We start from the raw sequence: 25,793 nt of genomic DNA on the forward strand, positions 1-25,793 counted from the left end.
GAGCGCTGGGTAGGGCCGGCTGCCGCCACCCCGGCTGCCGGCTTCGCCAGGCGGAATATCTGCCTGGCGTCCCGCGTCTCCTCTTCACTTGGGAATTTCCCCGTTCCGTGGGCAACAAAGATCAGTCTGGAAATGCAGCTCAGACTCACCTCTCCGCAGACACAACGAGAACTCCGATCCTGGGTTGTTCTCACAGCGCCATCTTGAGTCCTCCCCTCCAGAAGTCCACTTTCAATGTCTTACCTCCGTAGTTAATTTAGACTGGCTTAGGAATTTCCTTTTACATGTAAGCATATAAATCCTCACTGGCACAAAAACTGTGTTTGCCCAGCTTACAGTGGAATTTCCCAATCTTTTTTAACACTGAACTGAACTTCAGCTCTGAACGGTTTGACGGAAAATATCCTATGACATATATCTTCCTGATTTATACATGGGAAGCATCTGTGGATATTAAGGAACCACAAGAGACCTGAAGTGGACATTCTAAAGCTTTCTTTCAGGGAAGCAAGAATGCTGACTCCAAGAATCATTACTTTCTATTTTTAAGAAATTGAGTAAAAGATGGTTATTAATTTGCTACTATTGTTTCCTAACACTGGACTATGTTTTATGGGAGTTGCTTGCAAGCTTTCCGGATGATAAGAAATACAATTTACATTATGATGAATACATACATGTATGAAGAATACAAAATAACACCTGCCTTTATAGAGAAATGTCAGCTCTTATTTTCTATTCTTTTCCTTTTCTTCCTCCCTCTCTATCTTTTTTCTATTTTTCTTTCTTAATGCTGGTAGGACCTACCAAATTGATTCTATAACTCATCCATGGTTATTGTATTCAGTTTTGAAACTGTTCTTTGGGATATAAAAGAAGCATCAATACAGTTTCTGCCTTTTTCTGATGCCTGCCATCTTGTTAGAGACCATAGCAAAATACTTTTATATATAAAGCGACAGCACACTGTAGGGAATTAAGTACTTGATGACACGTAGCAGTTAGGAATAGGAGTGATGTCTCAGAACTAGTGATGGAGAGACCTTTGCAGCAGGTGCTAGAGCATAGACTCCCAGCACAGGGGCCAAGAGCTCCTCTCTCCTGAAGAATCCCTGACATCAACATGCATGTCATCTTCTGTCTTTCTCTCTAGCCTGTGCTGTGTGGAGCCCCTAGGCGGTGTAATAGGAGTGCCTTTCTACAGAAATGATGTATTGACTCAAAGCAGGAACAACTTTCTCTCCAGTGATTCCCCCAAATTTTAGAAAAATATCTTTTCACAGTTGCTCTCAGTCTTTTTAACTTGTCAGAATAATTCAAAACAGTGTTATTTCGGCCTTACCTTCACATAGATCACTTTTTATAATTTGACCATACACTTTTCTCTAGGTCTCTCAGTGTTTCAGAATTTGGGTGAGACCGTTTAGTAGGAGACTTACTTCAGGGCCTCCCAATCCCACATATTTGGAAAGTAAGAGTTTACCAAGAGTGACCCAAGAGCTGGCTTTCTAGAAGCCCTCTGGAATGTTTGAGGTACTTAGTGCCAACAACATACAGTGAGAAAGTTACCTTTTTCATTCTGTGAACTTCAAGTTCCCGAATGGTGCTGAGTAAGGGGTGGATTTTCTCTTGCAATCTCTTGTTTGGAATATGAAGTGTTAGTGTTAACATAGATGGAATCACTGTAGAAGGAAGCTGTGGTCAAAATCTTTATTTGCGATGGCTTGTTGATGCTCACAGGAGAGCAAAAGGCTTTTCTGTTCACCCTTGCCTTCCCCTGCTCCTTCCATCCCTTAGACAGTGCTGCCTAATGGCTCGTGTGCCTTGAGAATTGCGCAGTAATGCTTTTAGAAATAGCTGATATCCAAATGGCTCCCTATATCCAAGACCGCACAGCGCTTATCTCTTCTAAACAATTCAGCATGATGAATGCCAGAAGGAGATGGAAAATTCAACTCTGATAATAAACACTGGCAGAACTACCAGGCCTCAACTAATATAGGTTTAATGGAAAAATCTACATGAACGAATTGCAACATCTGCATTCCCTATATGGTGGCTCGCACTTTCTAATTCGACCATGTACTTGTCAGCATATCCATCACTGTTCCAAAGAGTTGTGTGAGTGCATTTTCGAAGTATTTATGAGGTGCCAGGCTGTTGTAACCATTTTAGAAATAGTCGTTCTTCACTCCCCTCACAAAACCCTATGACATGGCACTACTATTACCCTCCCCATTTTACAAATAAAGAACGTAAAGCATGGAAGGTTCTACAGTTTTCCCAGAATTACACAGCTTCTGAGTGGCAGAATGGGAATGAGAATCCAGGCAATCTGAATCCATCCATAATCATGCTTCTAATCACTCTTCAATATTGCCTTGAAATATGAGCTAATTTTGAAATCGGATAAATTTCTATATAAGAAACCCAGTGCTGATGTTTAAAATATGAGTGAAATATGCTTCTGTATTCACTTAACATTAAAATAATAGAAAAATTGAGGGATAAAAATGATGTTGATAAATGAATTTTGTAGCATAACCAAGTGGGTTCTTCAGAGTGCCCAAGCAGAAAGGGAAGGGCCAGAGCCCCCACCAGCTGATGCTAAAATGTGTCGAAAACATTTGAAGGCAAAGAACTCTCCATGATTTAATTATCCATATGAGGGAGGGGAATTTAAACAGGAAATGTTGTTGCTTATGGTTATTTGAATCCTTTCTCTGCTTTAACCTCTGACTGTGATTCCAGCCTGAATCTGATTCCCGAATCAACGGTGTTTCCCCGTGGGCTTCTCCTCAACATTCTACACTGAGCTCCTCGCTTGATCCAGACACCTCCGGCCCACAGTTCCACCAGGCAGGTTGGTGTCCCCAGCGCACTGCTCTGCCACCAAGTCTGCTTTGTGCCTTGCCACTTGTTTGTGTTTCATGTTAAGTAACATTCTTACACACTGGCGCCTTAGGAAGTAAAAGAGTTTTGCATTTGGTCTTAAAAAAGTGCAGATCGATTTAAACAATGTCAAAAAGCAAACATTTTCAAATAAGCTGTAGTACACTTGTTTATATAATTTGTAGTAGTGGATTGAATTTTGGTGAAAGATGAAAAAAACCCGCTCTGTCCTTTTAGAATGAGCAAGACATTATTTGCTTTGTGAATTACTTTTTGGGACACTTTCTGTCTCTAAAATGTTACATTTGTACATATTCAGAGCTAATAATATCATATCAAACATTATGGTTTTCTCTGCCCAGGTCTGGAAACTCATTTGTTCACTTTTCTTCATCCTAATCCACATAGACATTGTCCTGCCTGTTCCATCAGAGACAGAGGTCCCACGCAGTCTCTCCTTGGTCACCATGGGGACCTGTCACTGATGCCAGGAAGGACAATTTTGAAATTTATCCAATTTCGAAATTAGCTCATATTTCAAGGCAGTATTGGAGAGTGGTTAGAAGCATGATTATGGATTCAGATTGCCTGGATTCTGATTCCCATTCTGCCACTCAGAAACTGTGTAATTCTGGGAAAACTGTAGAACCTTCCATGCTTACGTTCTTTATTTGTAAAATGGGGAGGGTAATAATAGTGCCATGTCATAGGGTTTTGTGAGGGGAGTGAAGAACGACTATTTCTAAAATGGTTAGAACAGCTTGGCACCTCGTAAACTAGGTGTTCATTAATGACATTTTGTCATCCATGAAATTAAAATTCTAGAATTTTACTGAAAACTATATATTGTAACCAAATTAGTTTGTGGGATATCTTTTGGTACATTAATCAGAAAAAAATTAAAATATTAAGATTATTTTTATATTTTTAAAGTAAGAGAATTATTTTGACTATAGATTCTAGAATAAAAAACACATCCTAGTGAAAAGTATCTTAAATAAGACACCTTCACTTTTGTGGCAGGATAAGCTGGGCTAAGCTGAAGTCTCCAAAATGAAAGGAGGATGGAAAAAGGAAATTGGTGAAATTTTTTTTGTATGAAAAAATAACTGTGATGCAAAATAGTAGATTTCTAATTCAAATATTGAAATAAGACTATATTACTTGTCTGTCTCCTGTTTTTCAGTTCTATGGTGTGTGGATTCTTTTTACACGAACAAACATCTAGTACATTTTAGTAAAATTATATTACCAACACTCAAACAAAAATCTTTTGGGTTTATTCCTGTAAAATTGATCCTTTGCAGTGGGTACTCTTTCCACATTAATATTTAGAGGCTGGTAGGAGTACCTTCTCCTGAACTGGGGTTTTCCTGGAAGGCTAGACATTAATTTGAGAAGCTTTGTTGTTCTCTACATTTGCTGTCACAGCAGGAGAGGACCTGCTGGCCCCACCGCAGGATACCAGCACCGATCTCACGGAGGTCATGGAGCAGATCCACAGCACATTTCCATCTTGCTGCCGTGAGTATGAAAGATCACAGCACCACAGCTGCACGTGTTCCTTCACTTTTTCTGCATGCGGCCCTTGGTCTTCTTCCTTAAGATAACAAAAACCTTATTAGAAACAGGACAGAATATTATCTGAAAATAAGGCAAACATTATATATGTTGATAAAGAAAATGAAGCTCAACCTAGATACTATGAAGTCACAGGGGTACAGCTGCAACGCAATTCTGCTCTTCGAGATGTCTCAATATGCCCAAGAGGTGTTAAAATGAAGGCAAATAAAAGAACAAGTCTGGTATTAAGAAGAAATTATCCTCCTCTAAGCAAGCTATTGTAAGGAACACATCTTAGTTCAAAGAAGAGCTCTCAGTGATACGCCAAACGACATGAAAATCGCCTTTCTAGTGTAATTTCCTCTCTTCTTCAAATGTTGTTCTCCAATGTCGTGAGACTCTAGTGCAGAAAGGGATTATTTTCAGATTTTCTCACTTTATTCCTGCTGGTTTCTTTTCTTGTGGAATAAAATAGTCATTGTAGAAAGGCCAGACAGTTTAAGGCATCACAGATTAGGACCCTGTGAAATTTCCATCTGAACAACCACGAACCAAAAAATAACCAAATCCTGGGGGAAATTATATAGTGATTCTTACTCAGTTTTTCTAAGTGTTTTGTTTTCAGCATCTTGCCACCTTGCAATTTTGGCTGAGCTCTCACTTCTGGTGTTTCTAGCATAGACAGTTTACTTGTATGTATATGTGTATAAACATATATACATACACACATGCATACAAGTATATATAAACATATATATACACACACATACAAGTATACATATATAAATTACTTTTATATAAATATATATACATATAAGTATATATGTTTATATAAATATACACATACATATAAGTATATATGTTTATATAAATATATAACATTTATATAAATTTATATAAATGTATACACATATAAGTTTATATGAATATAAATTTATATATTTAAATATATATACACACATACAAGTATATATTTATAAATTACTTTAAATATATACATACTTACAAGTATATATGTTTATATAAATATATACATACATACAAGTATATATGCTTATATAAATATGTAACATTTATATAAATATATACACATATAAGTTTATATGGATATAAATTTTTATATATTTAAATATATGTACACACACAAAGTATATGTATTACTTAGTGATACTGCTAAATATGTACATACACACACATACAAATATATATATGTATAAATTACTTAGTGCTACAATTATATTTTAGATCATCTTTGAACGTGTACGAAGACATTATTTGTAATTTCCGAGTGATTTACTCTCAAGCTGATTGTAAATCCAGGGCAGTCACTAAAATAAGAATTCATGTAAAGCATAGCCTCTTATTTTACCCTTTTCTGTCATATTAGAAAATGCCATTCAAAATGAGGAAAAAGAGGTAGATAAATAAGATATGTTGACTTCATTACAAAATTATTCATCTTTTTATAAGGCTTTGTAATTTTTTAAATGTCATCATTAGCAGAATGTGAAAATAGCTATTTAAAATATATTTCTGGACTGGGTGCTGTGGCTTATGTCTGTAATCCCAGCACTTTGGGAGGTCAAGGCAGGTGGATCACTTGAGGTCAGGAGTTCTAGACCAGCCTGATTAACATGGTGAAACCCCATCTCTACTGAAAATGCCAAAACAATTAGCCAGGCGTGATGGTGCAAGCCTGTAATCTCACCTGCTCAGGAGGCTGAGGCATGAGAATCACTTGAACTGGGAGGCTGAGGTATGAGAATCACTTGAACCTGAGAGGCTGAGGTTGCAGTGAACTGAGATCACGCCACTGCACTCCAGCCTGGATGTTAGAGTGAGACTCTGTCTCAAAACAACAACAAAACAAAATATATTTCTTTCTGAATTTTCAGGAATATTCACCTAAATATTATATTATGGTTTCTATCAGCGCATGAATGTATCTATTTGTATTTTGCCAGTGTGTGGTTGCCCAGGTTTTTATTTGTAGTTCTACTATAATGCTTCTCAAAGTTTGCCGAATCACATTTACAGTGTGTCAATATCCACACCCACCTCCCTACCCCCCAAAATACATGCGTGCATGTGCGCACACGTGTGCACACATATAGACACACTTTTGGCTCTGTAGAGTCTCACAGAAGCTTAAGAGGGTCAGTGAATGCTCACATGCTACCAAACTGTTGCTTATTTTCTAGGCTGTGTAACCACCATAATAGATACACTGATTAAATCTTTTTTATAAATTGTAATTCAAGGTTGAATTTTTATTTAGAGGTTTTGATTTTCAGTTATATGTTACTTAGTGACTAAATAAAACCTCATCGTAGTCTTTATGAGCCAGAATTGTTCTTAAAGGAAATGGTTACTTTAGCTTATACCTAAATACTTTAATCATTAGTTAAAAGCAAATCCTGTACATCAAAGTGTGTTTAGAAGTTTTTATTTAATATTATGGTGAACATTTTCAATTTAAAAGTTGAGAGTGACAGGATGGGAAATGTGTTTCAATATATACCTTGTAATAAATATAAAATATATAATTTCCATATTAAAAATTCTACTGTAAAAGTGTGATTTTTACAAGTTCCATTTTCTAAAGAATTCACTCTTAAATCTTTCTCAAAGTAAATTCTGACATCTAGATTTTACCAAAGATTGACTCATGTGGTTTTAAAACAGAACATTGTTAAAAATAAATAATTATAATTTAGAGAAAAATGAATTGCAAGAGGTAAATGTATCTATCTGTCTTTTATATGGCCTCTCTTTAAAGGCAAATATAAAATTCCTATTGGTTGGGAATCTTGTTAGCTATCCATTGATACTGGTTTCTGAGTGGAGTATACACAGTACTTTCAGTGGGGCCCACATCACAGCGGTTCATCCTCTCCCCTGCATCGGTCCCCTCTTCACCTGTGTCATTCTGTGTTCAGAGAGTGGCTTATGGAGCCCTGAGATCCCTTAATGTTTATAACACTTGAATCACATTTGTCAAAAACTCAAAACCTGCTGGAATGCAATGATTTCCTTTCAAATATGTTTGTATATACAATACCCATAGCCTTCTATTTGATAAAAAGCTGTTGGCTTCAAAGTGTTGGTTTGGAGCAGCTGGCTTTATGTTCTCGTAGTCTTAACTTTGCACATTCACAAATATTTATAATATTTACAGTTTTCTGAATGAGCATTACTAGTCATGTCTTCTTTTCAAGAATTCAAGCACATCCATATATGAAATGATGCAGAGTATATTTTAGAATCCTTTGAAATATCCATGTTATTATTTTTGGCTTCTGAAAGTTCTGCTATTCACATTTTTTTTTCCTCTGGCATTAAAAACTTATACAAGATAGGGACAACTTTTCATAAAAATAAAAGCTGAATCGACTTATTTGTAAAATTGATATGTATTTTCATATTCCACCTATAATTATTAAACATTTTAAAAACTGGTACACAGTAGAAATCACCATGGAAGGTAGACTTGGTGTCTAATGCATGTTTCGTTCTCTCTTTCTCTCTTTTTTTTTTTTTTTTTGTTTGAGACAGAGTCTCACTCTGTTGCCCAGGCTGTAGTTCAGTGACACCATCTCAGGTCTCTGTAACCTCCACCTCTCAGGCTCAAGCAGTTCTCATACCTCAGCCCCCCAAGTAGCTGGGACTACAGACACATGCCACCACACCCAGCTAATTTTTATATTTTTAGTAGAAATGGCGTTTCACCATGTTAGCCAGGCTGGTCTCAAACTCCTGGCCTCAAGTGATTCACCCACCTCGGCCTCCCAAAGTGCTGGGATTACAAGTGTGAGCCATCACACCTTGTCCCAATATGTTTCTGACTTGAGCGAATGATTACATTTTCTTGCTGGGACGGTTTCCTTGAGGCATTCCCAGATAGTACTCAAGAACTTCTATAGGATTCATTTGTTCTTTTGTCCCTTTGAAGTTGCTCAGCCAGCAAATATTTTAATAAGCCTTTGTGATTCCCAAAGCTTACCAACCACCTTTGGAGAATTTATCTAAACAAATCGGATTGGCACCCTCCCAATGCCAAGCCAGTCCCTTGAGCCCCTGTAACTAATGAGAACTTTAAAACTGCTTGTTGCCAGCATGCAATGAATTGATCTGCATGTTAATCTTGACTTTTGATCCTTTGTGGATTAAAAATTAGCATGGCCCCAAATGAATTTCCACTCTTGGCAATCTTGGAATTAAAATGAAACTCTGTATTCATAAATCCTAATTCTGCAAATTGCCCACTTCAACATTACAGTTTTTTAACTCTGTCTGCGTATTGTTGCACATAACACTTTAGAACTCCTTTGTCTGAATTAATAACCCAGTTGGTCCTGATAGCATCCTTGAATTATAGCCTTTTAAAGTCTTTTTAAAATTATTTATGTTGACTCTTAGGGCAGAGAGAAGCAGGCATTTCCATCACTACCTGGCAAGGAGTTAAGGAAGGGAGTTTAACTATACTGCCAATTAACAAATGTACATATTAAAATTCCCACTGACTGCAGTAACCATTTTTATTTTTTGTTATAAACTTTTTTGTCCTATTTTCATTTATGTCCTTCAAATGTATGGAATACTGGCAGTAAGCCAACTAAGTTTTGCTGTTAGACCAACAAATGCTTTCAAAATTATTTTTGACCCACAGGCATGTTTTCACTATGAATTGCCTATGTTTATTAAGCTTGAATGGCATTCATCAAAAACCCAAAACCCACTGCATTGCAATGATTTCCTTTTTAAAATAAAATATGTTTGTGTGATTTGTTCAGGCAAATACCCATAGCCTTTTATTTGACAAAAGTCTGTAAGTTTAAAAGCATTGGTTTGGAGCAAAATGAATTAGACTTCTGTCCAGGGTTTGGCTATTTGTTACTATGTTACTTACAAGAGAAGCATAACTTTCTCTTTTAAAAAGAGTCTGTAAAACTATGGTATACTTAATAATAATTCAATTCAGCTATCCCTTGGACACTATGGAGGCCCACCCTTTTTTTTTGAAACAGAGTCTTGCTCTGTCATTATGCAGTGTCACCTTCTCGGCTCAGGGCAACCTCTGCCTCTTAGGTTCAAGTGATTCTCCTGCTTCACCCTCCCTCATTGCTGGGACTACAGGCGCACACCACCACAACCAACTAATTTTTGTATTTTTAGTAGAGACAGGATTTTGCCATGTTGGCAAGGATGGTCTCTTGACCTCAGCCTCCCAAAGTGCTGGAATACAGGCATGAGCCACCTCACCTGGCTAGGTTCATTCTTTTCTCCTGGATGTAACTTACAAATCTGGCAGAACTAGGCTCCTTTGAGCCCGATTTCTCCCCCAAATACTGGGGCTCACACTTTCCCTCCTGACATCGTAGAAAGGGCACTCTTCACTCCTGCTCCTTTTTTGCCACACAGCATATGGTCACTGATGTCTTTTCCCCGCCTCAGCATCGAACCGTTAGAGATAAGAGGAGTGCAGCATGCTAGATGATTAGGGACAACTCTTATTTGGGCAAGAGCAGATGTTGACATTACTGGGGACAGATCTCCTCCATTTCCCCCAGCATTAAGAATGAGATGATTGGGTAGCAAAAGAGGGGATGAAAAGCAGATGCCTTAGAGAAGAGATGGTCGTGGCTGCCCTTGCAGAGCCTGCCAAATCGTCTTCACTGTCATGCGCTCTGGAACCCAAAAGGAATTGAGCTGTGTGCAAAAGCAAATTAGACACCATATTCTAACTTCTCCAGTGTTCCTAACTGCGCCCATCTAAGGGACTTTATTATCCCACCTGTCCAGAAGGCTGCTGAGGATTAGGCCAGCACTTTCCTTGATACAAGTGCTTGGCCACCATTTTCCTGGGCTGGGCCTTAAAGTCCAGGGTGTGTCAAGGGTGGGTCAAGGGAGGCAGAAACCAAAGACATGTCTCCAGTGGTTCCTTGATGAGAATTAGTACTCAGCAAAGTAAGTAGAATGTGCTCTGTTCTGATACATAAGCTAAATACATTATGATTTAAATAGGAAATGAGATTTTTTTGCAAGACTAAGTACTCACTGAATGCTTTAGCATATGCACTAATCTTTAAATCACATGGGATATGAGAAACTAACCAGGAAAACTAGCTCTCACTGAAGCATTTAGCCAGGAAAAAACCCTCAAAATGTGATTCTTATTTTCCTATTAGCATTCACTTAACAGCTGGGCTGTTATTACCCCATGTAGAGCGATACTTTCCACATATTTGCCTGCCTGAAAGTTGGAACCAACAGAGTGACAGTACTGCCTTTAACTGATTTCTTTTGTTTTCTCTTTCAGCAAATGTCCCCAGCAGGTCACAGGTAAGAGTTAATGGGTTGACTGGCTCCATGTTACTGATGCCAACCTAGAGTAAGTAGATGATCCAGCACTGATTTTACTCCTACTTAATTTTCCACGTAAATAAGTAAACTTACTTGACATGTAAATGTTAGCTGATTCTGTACAGTTAATCTGTCTGGGGGTGGGCTTGGGAGCCACTAGACACCAAAAATACCATGTGTTTATCCTTTATGTTCTAACAACTTAATGACATCCTGTGTGCTACATAAAGTCACTCTAGATAGATTTGGCCACCACTGCTCTCTCAAATGTCTACTTAAGGTGGCCATCACAAAACATTGACCTAAAAAAAATGGCACCACAGAGATGGTTTTGTTACTTTGAGGTGGAAAATATTTCAATTTTTTGCTTAAAATTTTGTTGAGAACTGTTGGCAGCTATAGCCTTATGCCCTTCAGTATTTTCTAGAAACCAAAAAGTGTCTGAGACAGGGCTCAATCAACTTAGAGGTTTACTTTGCCAAGGTTGAGGACACACCCGGGAGAAAGAGACACAAGTTACAGTAGGATTTGTAGCGTGTGTGTGTGTGTGTGTGTGTGTGTGTGTGTGTATTTTCCAGAAAGGATTTTGGGGACTTCAATATTTAAAAAAGAAAGAGCAGGCAGGAGCTGGTAGAGAAACAGTCAATTATACATTCATCTCACGCTCAGTAAATCCACATTTTATATAAGATAAAATATGTCTAGAGTAGAAGAAGCAGTCAAATATGCATTTTCCTTGCGGTGGGCAGAGAGATGACTTCTAGGCCTGTCTTTGCTCTGTAAACATAAGCTGTTAATTCACATTGTCAGGGTGAAATTCAACAGAACTCTGTTGTAGGGTAAAGATCTGGGGCCCATAGGAATTCCCATGTGAGCAATTTGTGAGGGAGGTCACTGGCCTTCTTCCTTTGCAACTATCTGTTTAGGAAGGTGGTTTTGTGTGACTCAGCTCCCACACTTAATTTACATAGTGAGTTAGGGATCCTGAGATTTGGAATGGATTCCGATTTTCTTATCACATCCTTTTAGTAATAATGTGCCACAAAACCAAGGTACCTTTGGAGAACATTTTCTTTCATGAACTTGTTTACTAATCTTTTTGAAACAATGAAACCTCTGAATGATTGTCTTATTGGCAAGAAAGGCTGGGATCTTAACTAAAAGACAGGAGTATGTGAAGTAGACAGGGTGTGGTAAGAGCTGTGGGTGTTCCCTTCTGCTTGCTTCTGTTGTCTGAGTGAATTGGAAGCTGGGCCTTTAGCAGGCAGTGAGGTTGGGGAGGAGGTGTCAGAGGTGTGAGGAGAGACTGGAGGATGTGTGACAGCTTCTTGGAGAACAGAAGAGCAGATGGCCTGGGAAATAGAGTGTGACTACAAGCAGCATGAATTTCACATGAGGCCATTCTGCAGGGTTGTAAATTGCCCTCTAGTCATATTCAAGTTCAGGAGCACAGGCACCAGAGTGGGTCGAGTATTGCATTTAAAAAGTTAAAGCTGGGGTTTGACAAAATGAGTATAGTGATGCAAGGGAAGAGGCAAAGATGTGATTATCATAACTGAACTAGATGCTTAAGATCAGTAGCGAGAGGAATGAGGAAATGTCCAGTGTAGGAGACAGAAATAAAGATGGGAGGATCAACTGATCCTATTATCAAAGGATGGATAAATTTGCAGTTGTAGGGGAAGCAAGCTGTGAAGGTCGAGGTGGTTGTCAGAAGTTGTGTTGAATGATATTGAAATCAGAGAGGTTGCAAGTATTAGTAGTGGTCCATATTTGGACATTTGTGTGAATGGCTAAGAAAGGTAGAGGATAGGACCTTTGAAAGAAAAGAGTTCAAAGAACCAAGAAGCCAGAGTGTTGGAAGAATCATCTCCATGGGTGTTGAAATCACTAACATTTTAAAGTAGCTTTAGAGTGGATGACACTGAGCCATTTTTTTACTTCAAGAAATCAAGGAACATGACCCACATAATCAGTAGACTACTGCATTTTGGATTGTTAAAGTCCAATGACATGAGATTCAAAGCAGAGTATTTTCAGGGAGAGGAGAAAAAAGATACCCCAAAGGCCTCAATGAGGACCAGAAAAAGACTCATGCAGCATGTGAGGGATTTGGGAAGGGTGGGCAGGGCAAGTATTATGTGAGACGGTTATAAGGGAAGCTGTGTCTTCAGGTGGATGCAAATACTGATTTGAGCAAGTAGAATGTTGCAGGCAACATTCAGAGAAGGGTCTGGGAACATGGGTTTTGCGTATCATGGACCACATGAACTAATAGGACAGGTTTCAAGAGCCAGGAAGGGCAGGGCATGGTGACACAAAAAGGGGTATGCAGATCTTTGTATGACCAGTGTAAATACAGGTAGTGGAAGGGTGACCAGGAGTCTGGAGCTTTTTATGATGGCCAATTCAAATAAAGGATAAAGGGTATGATGAGGGTAGTCCTGATGGTCCTCAGGTAAAATGAGGCTGTGAGTGACAAAGGCAAGGAAAAAAGAGAGAATCTTTTAAAATCCTCAGATACTTATTAAAATACAAGTGCTCAGAATTTAAAGCAGGAAATGATCTTCAGAGGCCTTCTCCTTCTACTCCATTTTTAGGTTTTAGAAATTGAGTTTACAAAGAGCTAAATGTTTCCTGGTTATACAACAATTTAATGGATGGAGCAAACATCCAATTCAATACAGGGGGCCTCTTTCCCATTTTCTTCCTTCCCTCTCCATTTGTTTTTTGTTCTTTGCTTTCCTTGTCAGCATTTTCCTTCTCTTCTCTTTTCTTCGTTTTTTCTGTCTTGGGTCAAATGGAAATTCATGAAAGTATATAGTTTCAGCTGGAGGGTTGAGTTAATATTTACATAGCATGATCTGAAATTTTTAGAATTCTGACACCTAAAATGAGAAGTATTGTGTGTCTAATTAACAGACATATCTAATTCTCAAGGGTAATGGAGTACATAGACATAATTCAGACATCCTCTTGGCTTTATATTCAACATGTTTCAGCACCAGAGTTTCAGTTATCAGTATTAATATGAAACAAAATGTTTCTATCTCATATAGAGTTAATATCTCCCCTTCTCTGTCCTCAAACTACTTGGAATTTACTGTGGTTGGCACTTACCTCATATTAGAATTGAATGAGGCTGCCTGGCTGAGATATCTTTCACACCTGCTTCCCAAGAGAGCCTCACCTCAGTACAATGCCTGGAACCCATCTTTGCTGAATTTTTGCTCCCTCTAACATGGCAATCAGATGTTCAAAACAGAGAAGCAAGTATCTGAAGAATCCAAATTTGAATAGTCATGGAGAATAGGCTCTAGGCCAGAGTCAAATGAGTTTTCTGCTTTCAGCATACCTGGGAAGACAAGGGGCTCCATGGGCAGCTTTTCTAGCAGCTTCATTAGAAACCTGCTTCTGGGGAACAGGACTTTATGATAAAGTCTCCCATAAAATCAGGTGTAAAGATAGATGGAGTATCTTTCCTGAGAGTCCAGAAAGGCCTTTCATGATTTATGAGGCATGGTTCAATTTGGTTGATTTCATTTTACAGAGATTTGAACATTTTCTTCTAATTTAAAAATCCTTTTAGAAGATCAAATGTTTGACCCTCCCTTCTAAAGGTTAATACCACTTCCATGAGTGTGGCCTGGATTTATATTATCTCTGGCCTGGGACATTTAACTCTAACTGGCACCACTGCACATCTTTGGATTATTATTTCTGCCTTCTCTTCCTCTTCCCTGGACTCCAGCTTGGGACCAAGATGGGTTGGCATGTTAGGGCACCTCTTCTACAGATGACCCCCACAGTCCCCCAGGAAGACATGGGACATTTTCACCAGTCTCATTCACTCACCATTGATATCTCCAGCAGAAAGAAGTGAAGTCCTCTCAATTTTAACTTAGCTTCCAGCCTGGTAAGACAAAAGACTTCCAGGCTTCCCTCTAAATCAGCTGCAGTGATGGAAAGCAGACTAGGTTACTTCAGCATGAGACGGAGGGACCTCTTTGCAGGAAGCAAAAGTCATGTTAGAAATGCATGCTTGTTCCTCAGTGCCAAAAAGAAGAACTAGAACTCAGATAAAGAATTTTCTCAGCAAGGCAATTTACTTTTATAGAAGGATGTGTCTCATGGATGGCGCAATGGCGAGAGTACACCTGAACAGGGAAGAGGAAGGGGTCTTATCCCTGATGCAGGTAGCCCCTAATGTGTTGTTCCCCTATTGGCTAGGGTTAGACCACACTGCTAAGCTGAACCCAGTTGGCTATCTTGAAAAGGAAAGGAAGGCAGTTACCCCAGTAGGAAGGGCAGAAGATCAGTTTCAGCGGGAGTAGCCATTGCAATGGCAGGGGTAATTCACAGAGTGGGTAGCAGAATGTGGCCTCTATAGATAAGGACTGGTGGGAAGGTTGTTTACCAGAGCCAGGGGTACACAGAGAATAAGGAAGTCTAGGCTTGAAAGCAGGGAACAAAGGAGAAGGAAACTTCAGCAAGCTAAACCTTTGAAGAAGAATCTCCTACTGTATTTAACAGTCACATGGGAGTTAAGACCCCTTCTGAAAGAAACACTTTTATTTCCTTGAAGAACTGACAGATCTCTGCTACCTGTAATGTTTTATGCAAATGTTTGACAGTGCTATTTTCCCTTCCCACAGGCAATGTGAAGTATTCATCTGGCCAACCAATATTTCCTGACGTACAGTGTTGTCCTTTTCAGCAAACGCCAATTCCAAATTCCATTTGATCAGAAGCTTCATGACTTCTTGACCCACAGTGTTGAGTGGTGACTGTGTGTTCTACTGAAAGAGTAAAACACTGACTGTCCAAAGAGAAATGGATATTTTGTTTTTATAATAACCATATATTATTGTTTTCTTCTTCCCTTTCTATGCAACTGTAAATTAATGAACAGAGAGGTATTTGGAAATGGCAATACGTTTGTCACAGATTTGTATAATGTATACAGCATTGGGAAAGTGGGTGGGGGCTTTCTAATATGATGCCGTCTTTTTAATAACCATGACAAAACTTACATAAGAATTAGAAGACCACTTCACATTTTTACATTCCTTCTGCTGTTCATATTAACCTTGCACAATAACTTCATTATATCTTTGACTCTTTTACCACACTGTTTTGGTTATTTATACTTAATCAGCCATATAACCAAATATATCCCATATATTTGTTTCCATGATTTGGCCATATTAATAAATTCACAAATTTCAATCAAATATATATTTCCACATATGGTTTAAGCTATAGCCCTGTGTATGCTGTTTAAATTTATTTTTCATTGCCCACTTACTTCTTTTTGTGACCACTTGGATAACCATAATAAAAATCCTATGGGCCTAAATGGCATTTCTACTGGGGTATTTTTTCCTGTGTTTTATTCTCTTTTTTTATGTATAAGTAGGACTTATTTATTTTATGTCTTAATCTATTTGATAAAAAAGACTACATTATAATAATCTCAAAGATTATTTTACCAAAGGTTGCCCATTTAAGCATGTTTTCATTTTGACACAGAAAGAAAACTTGGTACAACCTTTCTTTGTTCCCATGTTTTGATTTTCATCATTACATGCACAGCAGACCTTTACCTATTGTGATACCAGAATGCATCACTGTCTTTAGTTCCCTTCAAAGAGAATTTTATTGTTGTTTTATATTTTCAAGTCCTTAATAGTTCTTGAAACTCCTGTTTTCTTACTGAAAGCAGACACACATTTAGTGCATGGCTTATTTTACCTTTTGGGTAAAAGAGCAGATGTTCTTATACCATTCACTTAATCAATATATTTGGAAAGAATATTTATCAAAAGTCTATGTCACTGCTTCTACAGAAGAATGAAATTAATGCTTAGATGATGGTACCTCCGCCTATATCTTTGAGTGCATTCAATTAAGTATTTTGGTTCAACTTCTGATTTAACATTTTATTTCAGTTTAAACTTGTTACTTAATTACCAAATATAGAGGAACCAAAAAACAAGTGAAAATAATGTGTTTTGATTCAAACATATGTGCTTTTAAAACATAAAGACATTTTTTAACTTTGGGTTCTCTTTAGCTGGGATCTGGCCAGAAGGAGGATTAAAGTTAGAAATTGCTATTATTTTAGAATAGGTTGGGTGGGTTGGGGGGCAAGGGTGTCTATTTGCAGCAGAGATATTTTGAAAAGAAGAAAATTGTTTTATATAAAAGGAAAGCCATGACCACCTTTCTACCTCAGATCCATCTTCCTTCATTACATTGGAAATTGCTTTATGCTGCTGCAGTCTGCAAAGTCTAGAGCTTTTATCAGGCCATGTTATACCCAAGAAAGCACCTACTTAAAAAAACAACTCCCTGAACTCTGAGCTCCAAGTTGTAGATTTGGTGTCTTCCTTGTTCTTACTTTAAAAAGTCATGTGTTAATTTTTTTACTGCCTGTGTTTGTAAGCAAAGTGTCTTCTATCTGCTATTAAGGAAAAGCTACATAAAACACTACATTGTAACCTTCTAAGTAACAATAAATAAAAAGAAATATATTGCAGTAACAACAATGGGAAGTAAGTACGTATTTCTTTTGAAATATGTGGTAAAGAACTAATCACAGACTATCATCTAATCTGGTTACATATTGTATTTTTCATCCTGAATAAAAGTAATTTCAACACAAGGTGACTTTGATGTTCTTCAGCTGGTTCACTGGTAGAATCTGAGCTTTGAATGCACATTTATGAAAATAAGAGAGAGAGCCTGTATCCTGATACATCTATGTATTTTTCTGCAATTTCTCTCATACACACTAATACTGTCTCCTGTTGCTCTCATGCTCTCTCTCTTCCCCATCTCTTACACATACATATAATTATATGATTCTCTATTTTACAGATAAAAGGCTTATTGACAGAGAAAAGTAATATTGGATGTAAAAATGTGTACATAAAACCTATTGAGTGTTTTAATAACTAGATACTATTGACATTGAGTTCTTTTCAAATCTACTTTTAGTTTCACGCCTCAAATACTGTGCTTTTTATCCATGGGCTGGATTTTAGCCACTCTATTTAGTCAATTTCTGAAGCCATTCAGTGGGAAACAATGTTGAGAATCATGTTGCTTGATTCTAACGTTAAAAGCTATCTATGAAATAGAAGAATCATTTAAAATATAATTTGTTAAAATAAGGAAAACTGACACATTCTGATGAACAAACATTTTAAACATCCTGTCTACCACTAAGTGATGCTGACATTAAGCATTCCTGAGAAAACACTTGATTCCCAGCAACTTGCTGACCATGTAGCTGAAAATAGAAGTGAGAACAAATGAAAAGGTTTTGCTTTCATACTGCTGTGGTTTGACTGTGTCACCCACAGTTTGTGTGTTGAAAATTTAATCCCCAATTCCATAATGTTGAGGGGTGGGACCTTGAAGAAGGGATTAGATCATCAGGGCAGAGGTTGTGAATGGATTCCTGTCATTATCACAGAAGTGTATTTGCTATCTCCAGTGGGTTTGTTACAAAAGCACATTGGATTCTTTCACTTTCTCAGGTATGCTCTCTGCTCTGTCACATTCCACCATGTGATGACACAGCAAGACAGGCCTTACCAGATGCTGGCACCTTGATATTGGACTTCCTAGCCTCCAGAACTCTGAGAAATTTCTTTTCTTTGTAAATTACCCAGTCTGTTGTATTCTGATATAGCAACACAAAATAGACTAATACATATACTGTGCCTTCAGCTTATATAGCATATATAGAGATATAGATATATAGATAGATATATGCTATATAATCAAGGCCCAGTATACTATACATACTGTGAAAGCACAGATAGAGAGATGATTGATAGATAATCTTTGTAGTTTTCTCTTGAGTATCTTTTCTCACACCCACATTCACTGTTAACAGTATGCCAGCTTTTTCAGAGGCTTTTCTAAATTCATTAGTGGAGAATTTAATGATAATATAGTAAACCACCACTAACACTGCTACTTAAACCTATAAGTAGGGTCCAAAAGCTTCACTGACATATAATGTCAGCTTGTATTTTTGTGAGGTTAAGTGACCAGAATGAGGCTGCTACAGAGAACAGGAATTAATCACCATTATATTGCATCCACTGCCTGTGGTATCAGTTATCTGTTGCCACAGTCAGGCTGCATGGGAACCATAAAACCTTAATAATAAGCATTTATTTAGCTCATGAGATATGGGGTTCGGCTACTCTGGGAAGACTCTTCTGATCTCAGTTAGACTTGCCCATACATTTGTAGCCATCTTTGGATCACCTGAGGGCTCTGCCGATCTTGGCTGGGTTGCACTCAGGTCTAGGGGCTGACTGGCTGTTGACCAGTGGGATGACTGTGGACACTTGGATGAGTTCCTTGATCCACTAGCAGGCTAACCTAGGGATGTTCTCATGCAGTGGCAGAAGTATGGGCTTGTAGAAGAAGGCCTTTGTTGAAAACTGGCACATCTTTACATCGGCCAAATTCTGTTGGTCAAAGCAAATTACAAGGCTTGGTATGGGGAATACATTCCATGTCTTTACTGAGAGAAACTGCAAAAGTCAACGACAAAGGATATGTATAGCTGCAGAGGGCATGCAGAATTGGTGGCCATTAGGTTTCACTATGCAAACTTTAAGATAAGCAAAGCAGAGAATGTGGAGCCAGAATGTAACCTATCCATTTCCTTAGGCTTCATGCCCACTACTTCAGTGGAAGGAAAAGGCAGTAGCCTCTTTACAGAGCCTTTTAAAACAAAGGTCAAGAAGATCAGTCCTTTCACTCCAAGCTAACCAAGCAATTTCAAAAGAAAAAAACAAGAAGGAAAATTTGGCATGCCTGTGCCTAAAGTCCTAAGAGAAGACCTCAGAACTAATAGTAAAATTAGGAAAAATAAAAACAGAAAAGAAAAAAAACCTAGGCAAGAAATGGAATGAAGATGCTACAATAAACTGCCCAGATGAACCTTTGTTCTGATTTAATTGTTAAAATTTTTAGCTGTAAGAACACACAATAGGTAAGAGGCTCTTCGCTTTGACCAGATCAGGAGGGCACTTGTGATACAGTGCCCCTCCCAAGCACTTGTTTAGAAACATGCAACTTATTTTCACTTTGTATAAACTTACAAACTTAGCTCTTATCTCTCATTTTGGAGGCCTTCAAATTGTAGCATATTTTAGAATATTTGTAGTTGACACATATGCTTAAATTCAGATATTCTTTTAGAGACCACTTCTTTTTGGTAGTTTTGAATTTTGTGGGTAATTGGGAGAAATGAACTGACAATTTGCCTTTAGCTTAGCTCTGTCCTCAGACCAGAAATCACAAATTTTGAATTTGTAATTGCATTAGAGTTCTCCAGAGAAACAGAACCAATAGGATAGATATGTGGAAAGAGATTGATTATGAAATATTGGCTGACATGAATGTGGAAGCTGAGAAGTCCCACCATCTGTTGTCTGCAAGCTGGAAGCCCAGGAAAGCTGGTGGTGAAGTAAAGTTCAAATCCAAAAACCTGAGAACTAGGGGAACCAATGGTGTAAGTCCCAATCTCAGCCCAAAGGCCTGCGAACCAGGAGTGCTGATGTCTAAAGGCAGGAGAAGATGGGCTTCCAGGCTCACACAGGAGGACCTAATCGGCCCTTCCCCCAACCGTTTTGTTCTATTCCAGTCCTCAGTGGACTGGATGATGCTTTCATATTGCTTAGGGCAATCTTCTCCACTCAGTGTACAATTCAAACGCTAATCTCTTACACAAACATCCTCACAGACATCCCCAGAAATAACATTTTACTATCTGGGCATCCCTTACCCCAGTCAAGTTCACATACAAAGGTAATCATCATAATAATTAAATGAGAAGAGTTCCTAGGTTGCCATGGGATTTTCTGTGGCCATTTTGTAAAAATATTAAAATATTGATTTTTAAATGTTTTGTTTCTTGGCTTAATTAAAAACAGTAATTTCCTGTCTTCTGCTGTAACTGACTAAAGCATTATCCAAGGCCAAGCATGGTGACTCATCCCTGTAATCTCAGCACTTTGGGAGGCTGAGGCAGGAGGACCACTTGTGGCTGGGAGTTCCAGACCAGCCTGTGCAACATAGTGAAGCCCCTGTCTCTACCAAAAAAAAAATAATAATAATTAGTCAGGCGTGGTGGTATGTGCCTATAGTCCCACCTACTGAGGAGGCTGAGGTGGGAGGATTGCCTGATTCCAGTAGTTTGAGGTTACAATGAGCTGTGATTGCACCACGGTATTCTAGCCTGGGTGACAAAGCAAGACCCTAACTCTAAAATTAATAATAATAACATATTATCCAGTTGGACTGTGACTGCCTTGTAATAAATAGAACTATAAGCACCATTTATCCAACCCCTCTTTTATTTTGAAGATCTGGCTCTTTGCATGCAGATAAAAGCTTACACACATTTCTCTTCAGATTTTTTTTTAAGGGAGGGGAGCATCACACCTGGGGTCTGTTGGGGGGACTAGAAAAGGGGCAGTGGGGGGGTAGGGAGTTGGGGAGAGATAACATGGGGAGAAATGCCAGATATAGGTGATGGGGATGGAGGCAGCAAACCACATTGCCATGTATGTACTTATGCAGCAATCCTGCATGTTCTTCACATGTACCCCAGAACCTAAAGTGCAATAAAATATATATATAAATAAATTTTAAAAAACAAAAAAAGAACAATGCTCTAGATTTTCACAACCTATTTTAAATATTTTATAACTCTATTGCTTTAGTATTTTGAAAAACCTTGTACTAATTCTTAAATTATTTCTCATAATATTGACAACAAAAGAAATCCTATATAGCAATTACTGGACATGTGCCCTGTGAATATGAACTAATTCTTGAGATTAGTTATCAAGTATCGGTTCTCCTTAGTTTTAATGATAAATTAAGTGGAGTTCCTGAATCAGAACAGCTTAGGACCAAATCCACATGTACAAGGACACCAGAGTATTTGTCACTGCATTTGGCCTAGCCTCAGAGACTAATTATTTAGTTATTTTAACCTTAACTCGTTTTGCAAGGTTAAACACAGCTGTGTGTTACAGCAGTAAATCATGGTCCTCACAGCACCCTTCTCGGAATCATCTGGAGTCTGGGTAGACTCTCCCCAAAAGAACTGAATATGCAGCTCCGCAGACCATGCCCAGGAATCTGTGGTATATATGTCTGCTGGTTCCAGACAAATGCCACCAAAACAAGCTAATGATGGTGCAAAGCTGTGCATGCGTGTGTGTGTGTGTGTGTGTGTGTGTGTGTGTGTGACAGAGTGCCACCCTGTAGCCCAGGCTGGAGTGCAGTGGTGCAATCTCGGCTCACTGCTGCAACCTCCAACTCCCGGATTCAAGTAATTCTCTTGCCTTAACTTCCAGAGCAGCTGGGATTACAGGTGCCTGCCACCACACCTGGCTAATTTTGTAGCTCAGCTACTAAAGAAGCAGGGTTTAGCCATGTTGCCCAGACAGACCTTAAATTCCTGACCTCAGGTGATCTGCTTGCCTTGGCCTCCCAAAGTGCTGGGATTACAGGCGTGAGTCACCTCACCTGGCCAAAGCTGCACTATTTTTAAAAGCCATGAGAGAACAGTCCCTGACAGTTTCTGTGGCCACCCCAGAGGGGAAACGGCTTGATCAGGATTGCATAAGGAGAATGCTATAACAGTTGAAGATTGGTAGACATGGCAAGGCAAAGATTTTGAGGTAAGGATTTTGAAGAATCTTGGGGAAAACAGCTGTTCGATGCAATCTATTGAAGAATTTAACAGTTTGATGTTCACATAAATGAAGTTTTAGAAAATTTTTGGAACAGATAATCAAGTTGTAATATACTCATGGTCTTGAAGTCAGAGGAGTATCGAAGCTATGTTAGTGAAGATTGTGAACTCATAAAGTCATGACAACATAGAGAAAGCTGCATGGGTGTAAGATGCTTTTGGTTCTCAGCTTCCTCAGCCTGAGCTAAAGGATAAATCATTAATATCTGAAGGCAGGATCAAGCCACACCGTCACTGCAATTTGCTGTGTCATGATTGCATATTATATTCCCAGGATGGTCTTTTCAACCACTGTGTCAAGTTTTCCTGTGCTTTTTGTTGGATGATCATTTGTTGGGCCGTTACATGGGACAATGGCTGCAGAATATGCAGAACGCTGGGGATCACAAATTCGAGTGCTGCAACCCAGAAAAGGAGCTCCTATAAAAAAGAGAAATAGAGCTGCTGATTAAGGCGGCTCTATTCTCAACCACCATGTGCTCAATTTCATAAACCTCTCAGGCCAGGGCTTCTATAGCCTCGGTGATATTGTCTAACTCCCCTGCTAGTATATGAAATATCCTAGCCATGTATGATTCTCTCAACTTTTTGGACTTCTTATAAAGCATGAAATGAATCTTGAGAAGAAAGTAATCCAGAGTGCTCCTTGAATAGCTATGGCTCTAAATCAAGTCAAAATTTTTATCCTTCTTGAAATGTTACCTAACAACCTCTGTCCAGGAAAAAAACTGATTGGGCAAAATATATTCTGAGTGATGTCAGAGATTATCCACAAAGTGGGTATCTGTTTAACAACACAAGGAGCTCCTAATCTAGGCAGTAGCCAAAAATCTTCTACTTGTCACTGGGGGACCATACAATAATCTCTCCTTTTTTTTGCCAAAATATCCCTATGAAACAACATTGAACCCTCGCCAAGCAATTTTGAACAATTTTTACACAAGTTGTCAAAAGTGGCATGGCCCCAGGCAATGAAATTTGTAGTACTGATATCATTAGATAGAGATAAAGAAAAGGGAAAGTATGCCTTTTAAGAGCTGGGAAATTAAGACAGCCTCCACATATACACCCTCTGTTTCCAAGTTCTATTTCTGTGAAAGTTCAGTGAAAAAGACTAGCTTTCATAAAAGTTTCCAGAATATAGTCTTGGTGGGGGTAGAAACCAACTTTTCTGGGTATAATGTTGATATGGCTTGGCTCTATGTCCTCACCCAAATCTCACTTTGAATTGTAATAGTCCCCACATGTCAAGGGCAGGGCCAGGTAGAGATAATTGACTCATAAAGACGGTTTCCCCTACACTGTTATCTCGCCTTGAATTGTAATAATCCCCACATGTCAAGGGAAGGGTCAGGTGGAGATAATTGACTCATAAAGATGGTTTTCCCAACACTGTATTTTGCCTTGAATTGTAATAATCCCCACATGTCGAGGGCAGGGCCAGGTGGAGATAACTGACTCATAAAGACGATTTCCCCCACATTGTTCTCATGATACCGAATAAGTCTCGTGAGATCTGATGGTTTTACAAATGGAAGTTCCCCTGCACAAGCTCTCTTGCCTACCACCATGTAAGATGTGACTTTGCCTCCCCTTTGCCTTCTTCCAGGATTGTGAGGCCTCCCCCAGCCATGTGGAACTGTGAGTCCGTTAAACCTCTTTCCTTTATAAATTACCCATTCTCAGGGATGTCTTTATTAGCAGCATGAGAACAGGTTAATACAGTAAATTGATACCAGGAGTGGTTCTAGAGAAACAGAATTTTAAGGATGAATTTAGTTGGTTTTGGGGTTTCTGGAGGGGGCTGCTTAATATTATTAGACCCAAAAATGCTAAGGACTCTACTTCCAACAGTGTGGAGAACACTGATAGTTCTTGGAATGAACTGTTTAGGGGGTTATGCAAAATAAATATATTCAATACTCCTAATTCACTGCTGGTGAGAGGCCAGGAGTTTAGTGACTCTCTACAGAATAGTTTTGACTGTGTGTGGAGAACCAATGAACATAATGAAGTTGGTTTGTTGCTTATAAGTTCACTAGCCGAAGTGATGAAGGAAAACGATGAACTCAGGGATTCCAACTCCCAGTTCCAGAAGCACATACGGAGCCTCAAATCTGCTAAGACTGGCCTGAGTTGTCTTATCTCCTCTAGAGAAAGAGCTGAAATTGTGGGAAATCAGACATAAACTCTTATCATGTGAGTGGCTGACCTGCAAAGAAAGGGGCATGCACAGCCTTGTGGCCAGATGTCTACTGTTAGAATGTCAACTTATTGGATTGAATTATGTAAAGTCTTGTTCCTGGGTGTGGCCAAAGAAGATTAACATTTGAGTCAGTGGACTAGGAGAGACAGACTCACCCTCATTATAGGTGGGCGCCATGTAATCAGCTGCCAGCATGAAAGCAGGAAAGGAAAGTATAGACTGGCTAAGTCTTCTGGCCTCCATCTTTCTCCCATGCTGGATGCTTCCTGCCCTTGAACATCAGACTCAAAGTTCTTCAGCTTTTGGACTATTGGACTTAGACCAGTGATTTGCCTCAGGCCTGTGGCCACAGACTAAAGGCTGCATTATTGGATTCTCTACCTTTGAGGTGTTGGGACTTGGACTGGCTCCCTGGCTCCTCAGCTTGCAGACGGCCTATTGTGAGATTTCACCTTGTGATCATGTGAGTCAATTCTCCTAACAAACTTCCTTTCATATATACATTTGTCTTGTTAGTTCTGTCACTCTAGAGAACTCTGACTAATACAAATGTGATAAGGGTTTTAGATTTCTGGTGATCAGTCCCGTTGTGATATTTGCATCTAAAAAGTTATCTGATTATTGAATCCAGGTACCTAAGAAATCAACTAACTCATTACAAAGCAATGATATGAAGGGAAGCAGAATATTTCCCAAAGGGACCGTGCACAAGTAAAACTGTACATTTGGTTGTATGCCAATTCTCAAGGAAATTCTAGCTAGATATTGAACTTAGGAGTGACTAAGAATGCAAAAAAGAAAAAAAACAATATTAGAAATAGATGCTTTATAGATAACATAGTTCAAGGCAAACTTAAATAAGCAAAAGAGGAAACAAGATAGCTAGGAAAATAACAAAACAATTCATTTTAAAGCATAATATTCTGTGGCCTTGTTTCATGAATCCTGGGTGAATTCAGAAGTCTT

At 38.7% G+C, this 25,793-nt stretch overlaps 1 protein-coding gene across 15 annotated transcripts in view; it reads left to right on the forward strand.

Annotated features, from left to right (window-relative positions):
• UTRN (utrophin) overlaps nt 1-17,485 on the forward strand; it is a 578,097-nt gene extending 560,612 nt beyond the window's left edge. For 11 of the 15 annotated variants that reach the window (XM_008995200.5, XM_078370245.1, XM_035296914.3 and 8 more), the window contains 4 exons: nt 2,752-2,863; nt 4,324-4,416; nt 10,775-10,797; nt 15,474-17,485. In XM_008995200.5, coding sequence (XP_008993448.4) covers nt 2,752-2,863; nt 4,324-4,416; nt 10,775-10,797; nt 15,474-15,482 — 237 coding nt within the window. In that variant the 3' untranslated portion in view covers nt 15,483-17,485. The remainder of the gene's footprint in view (nt 1-2,751; nt 2,864-4,323; nt 4,417-10,774; nt 10,798-15,473) is intronic. The other 4 variants (XM_008995199.5, XM_078370247.1, XM_078370248.1 and 1 more) reach the window with 1 other exon arrangement.
• The last annotated feature ends 8,308 nt before the right edge of the window (nt 17,486-25,793 follow it).

The sequence above is a fragment of the Callithrix jacchus genome, chromosome 4 (assembly GCF_049354715.1).
Source record: "Callithrix jacchus isolate 240 chromosome 4, calJac240_pri, whole genome shotgun sequence".
In the NCBI taxonomy this organism is placed as follows: Eukaryota; Metazoa; Chordata; class Mammalia; order Primates; family Cebidae; genus Callithrix; species Callithrix jacchus.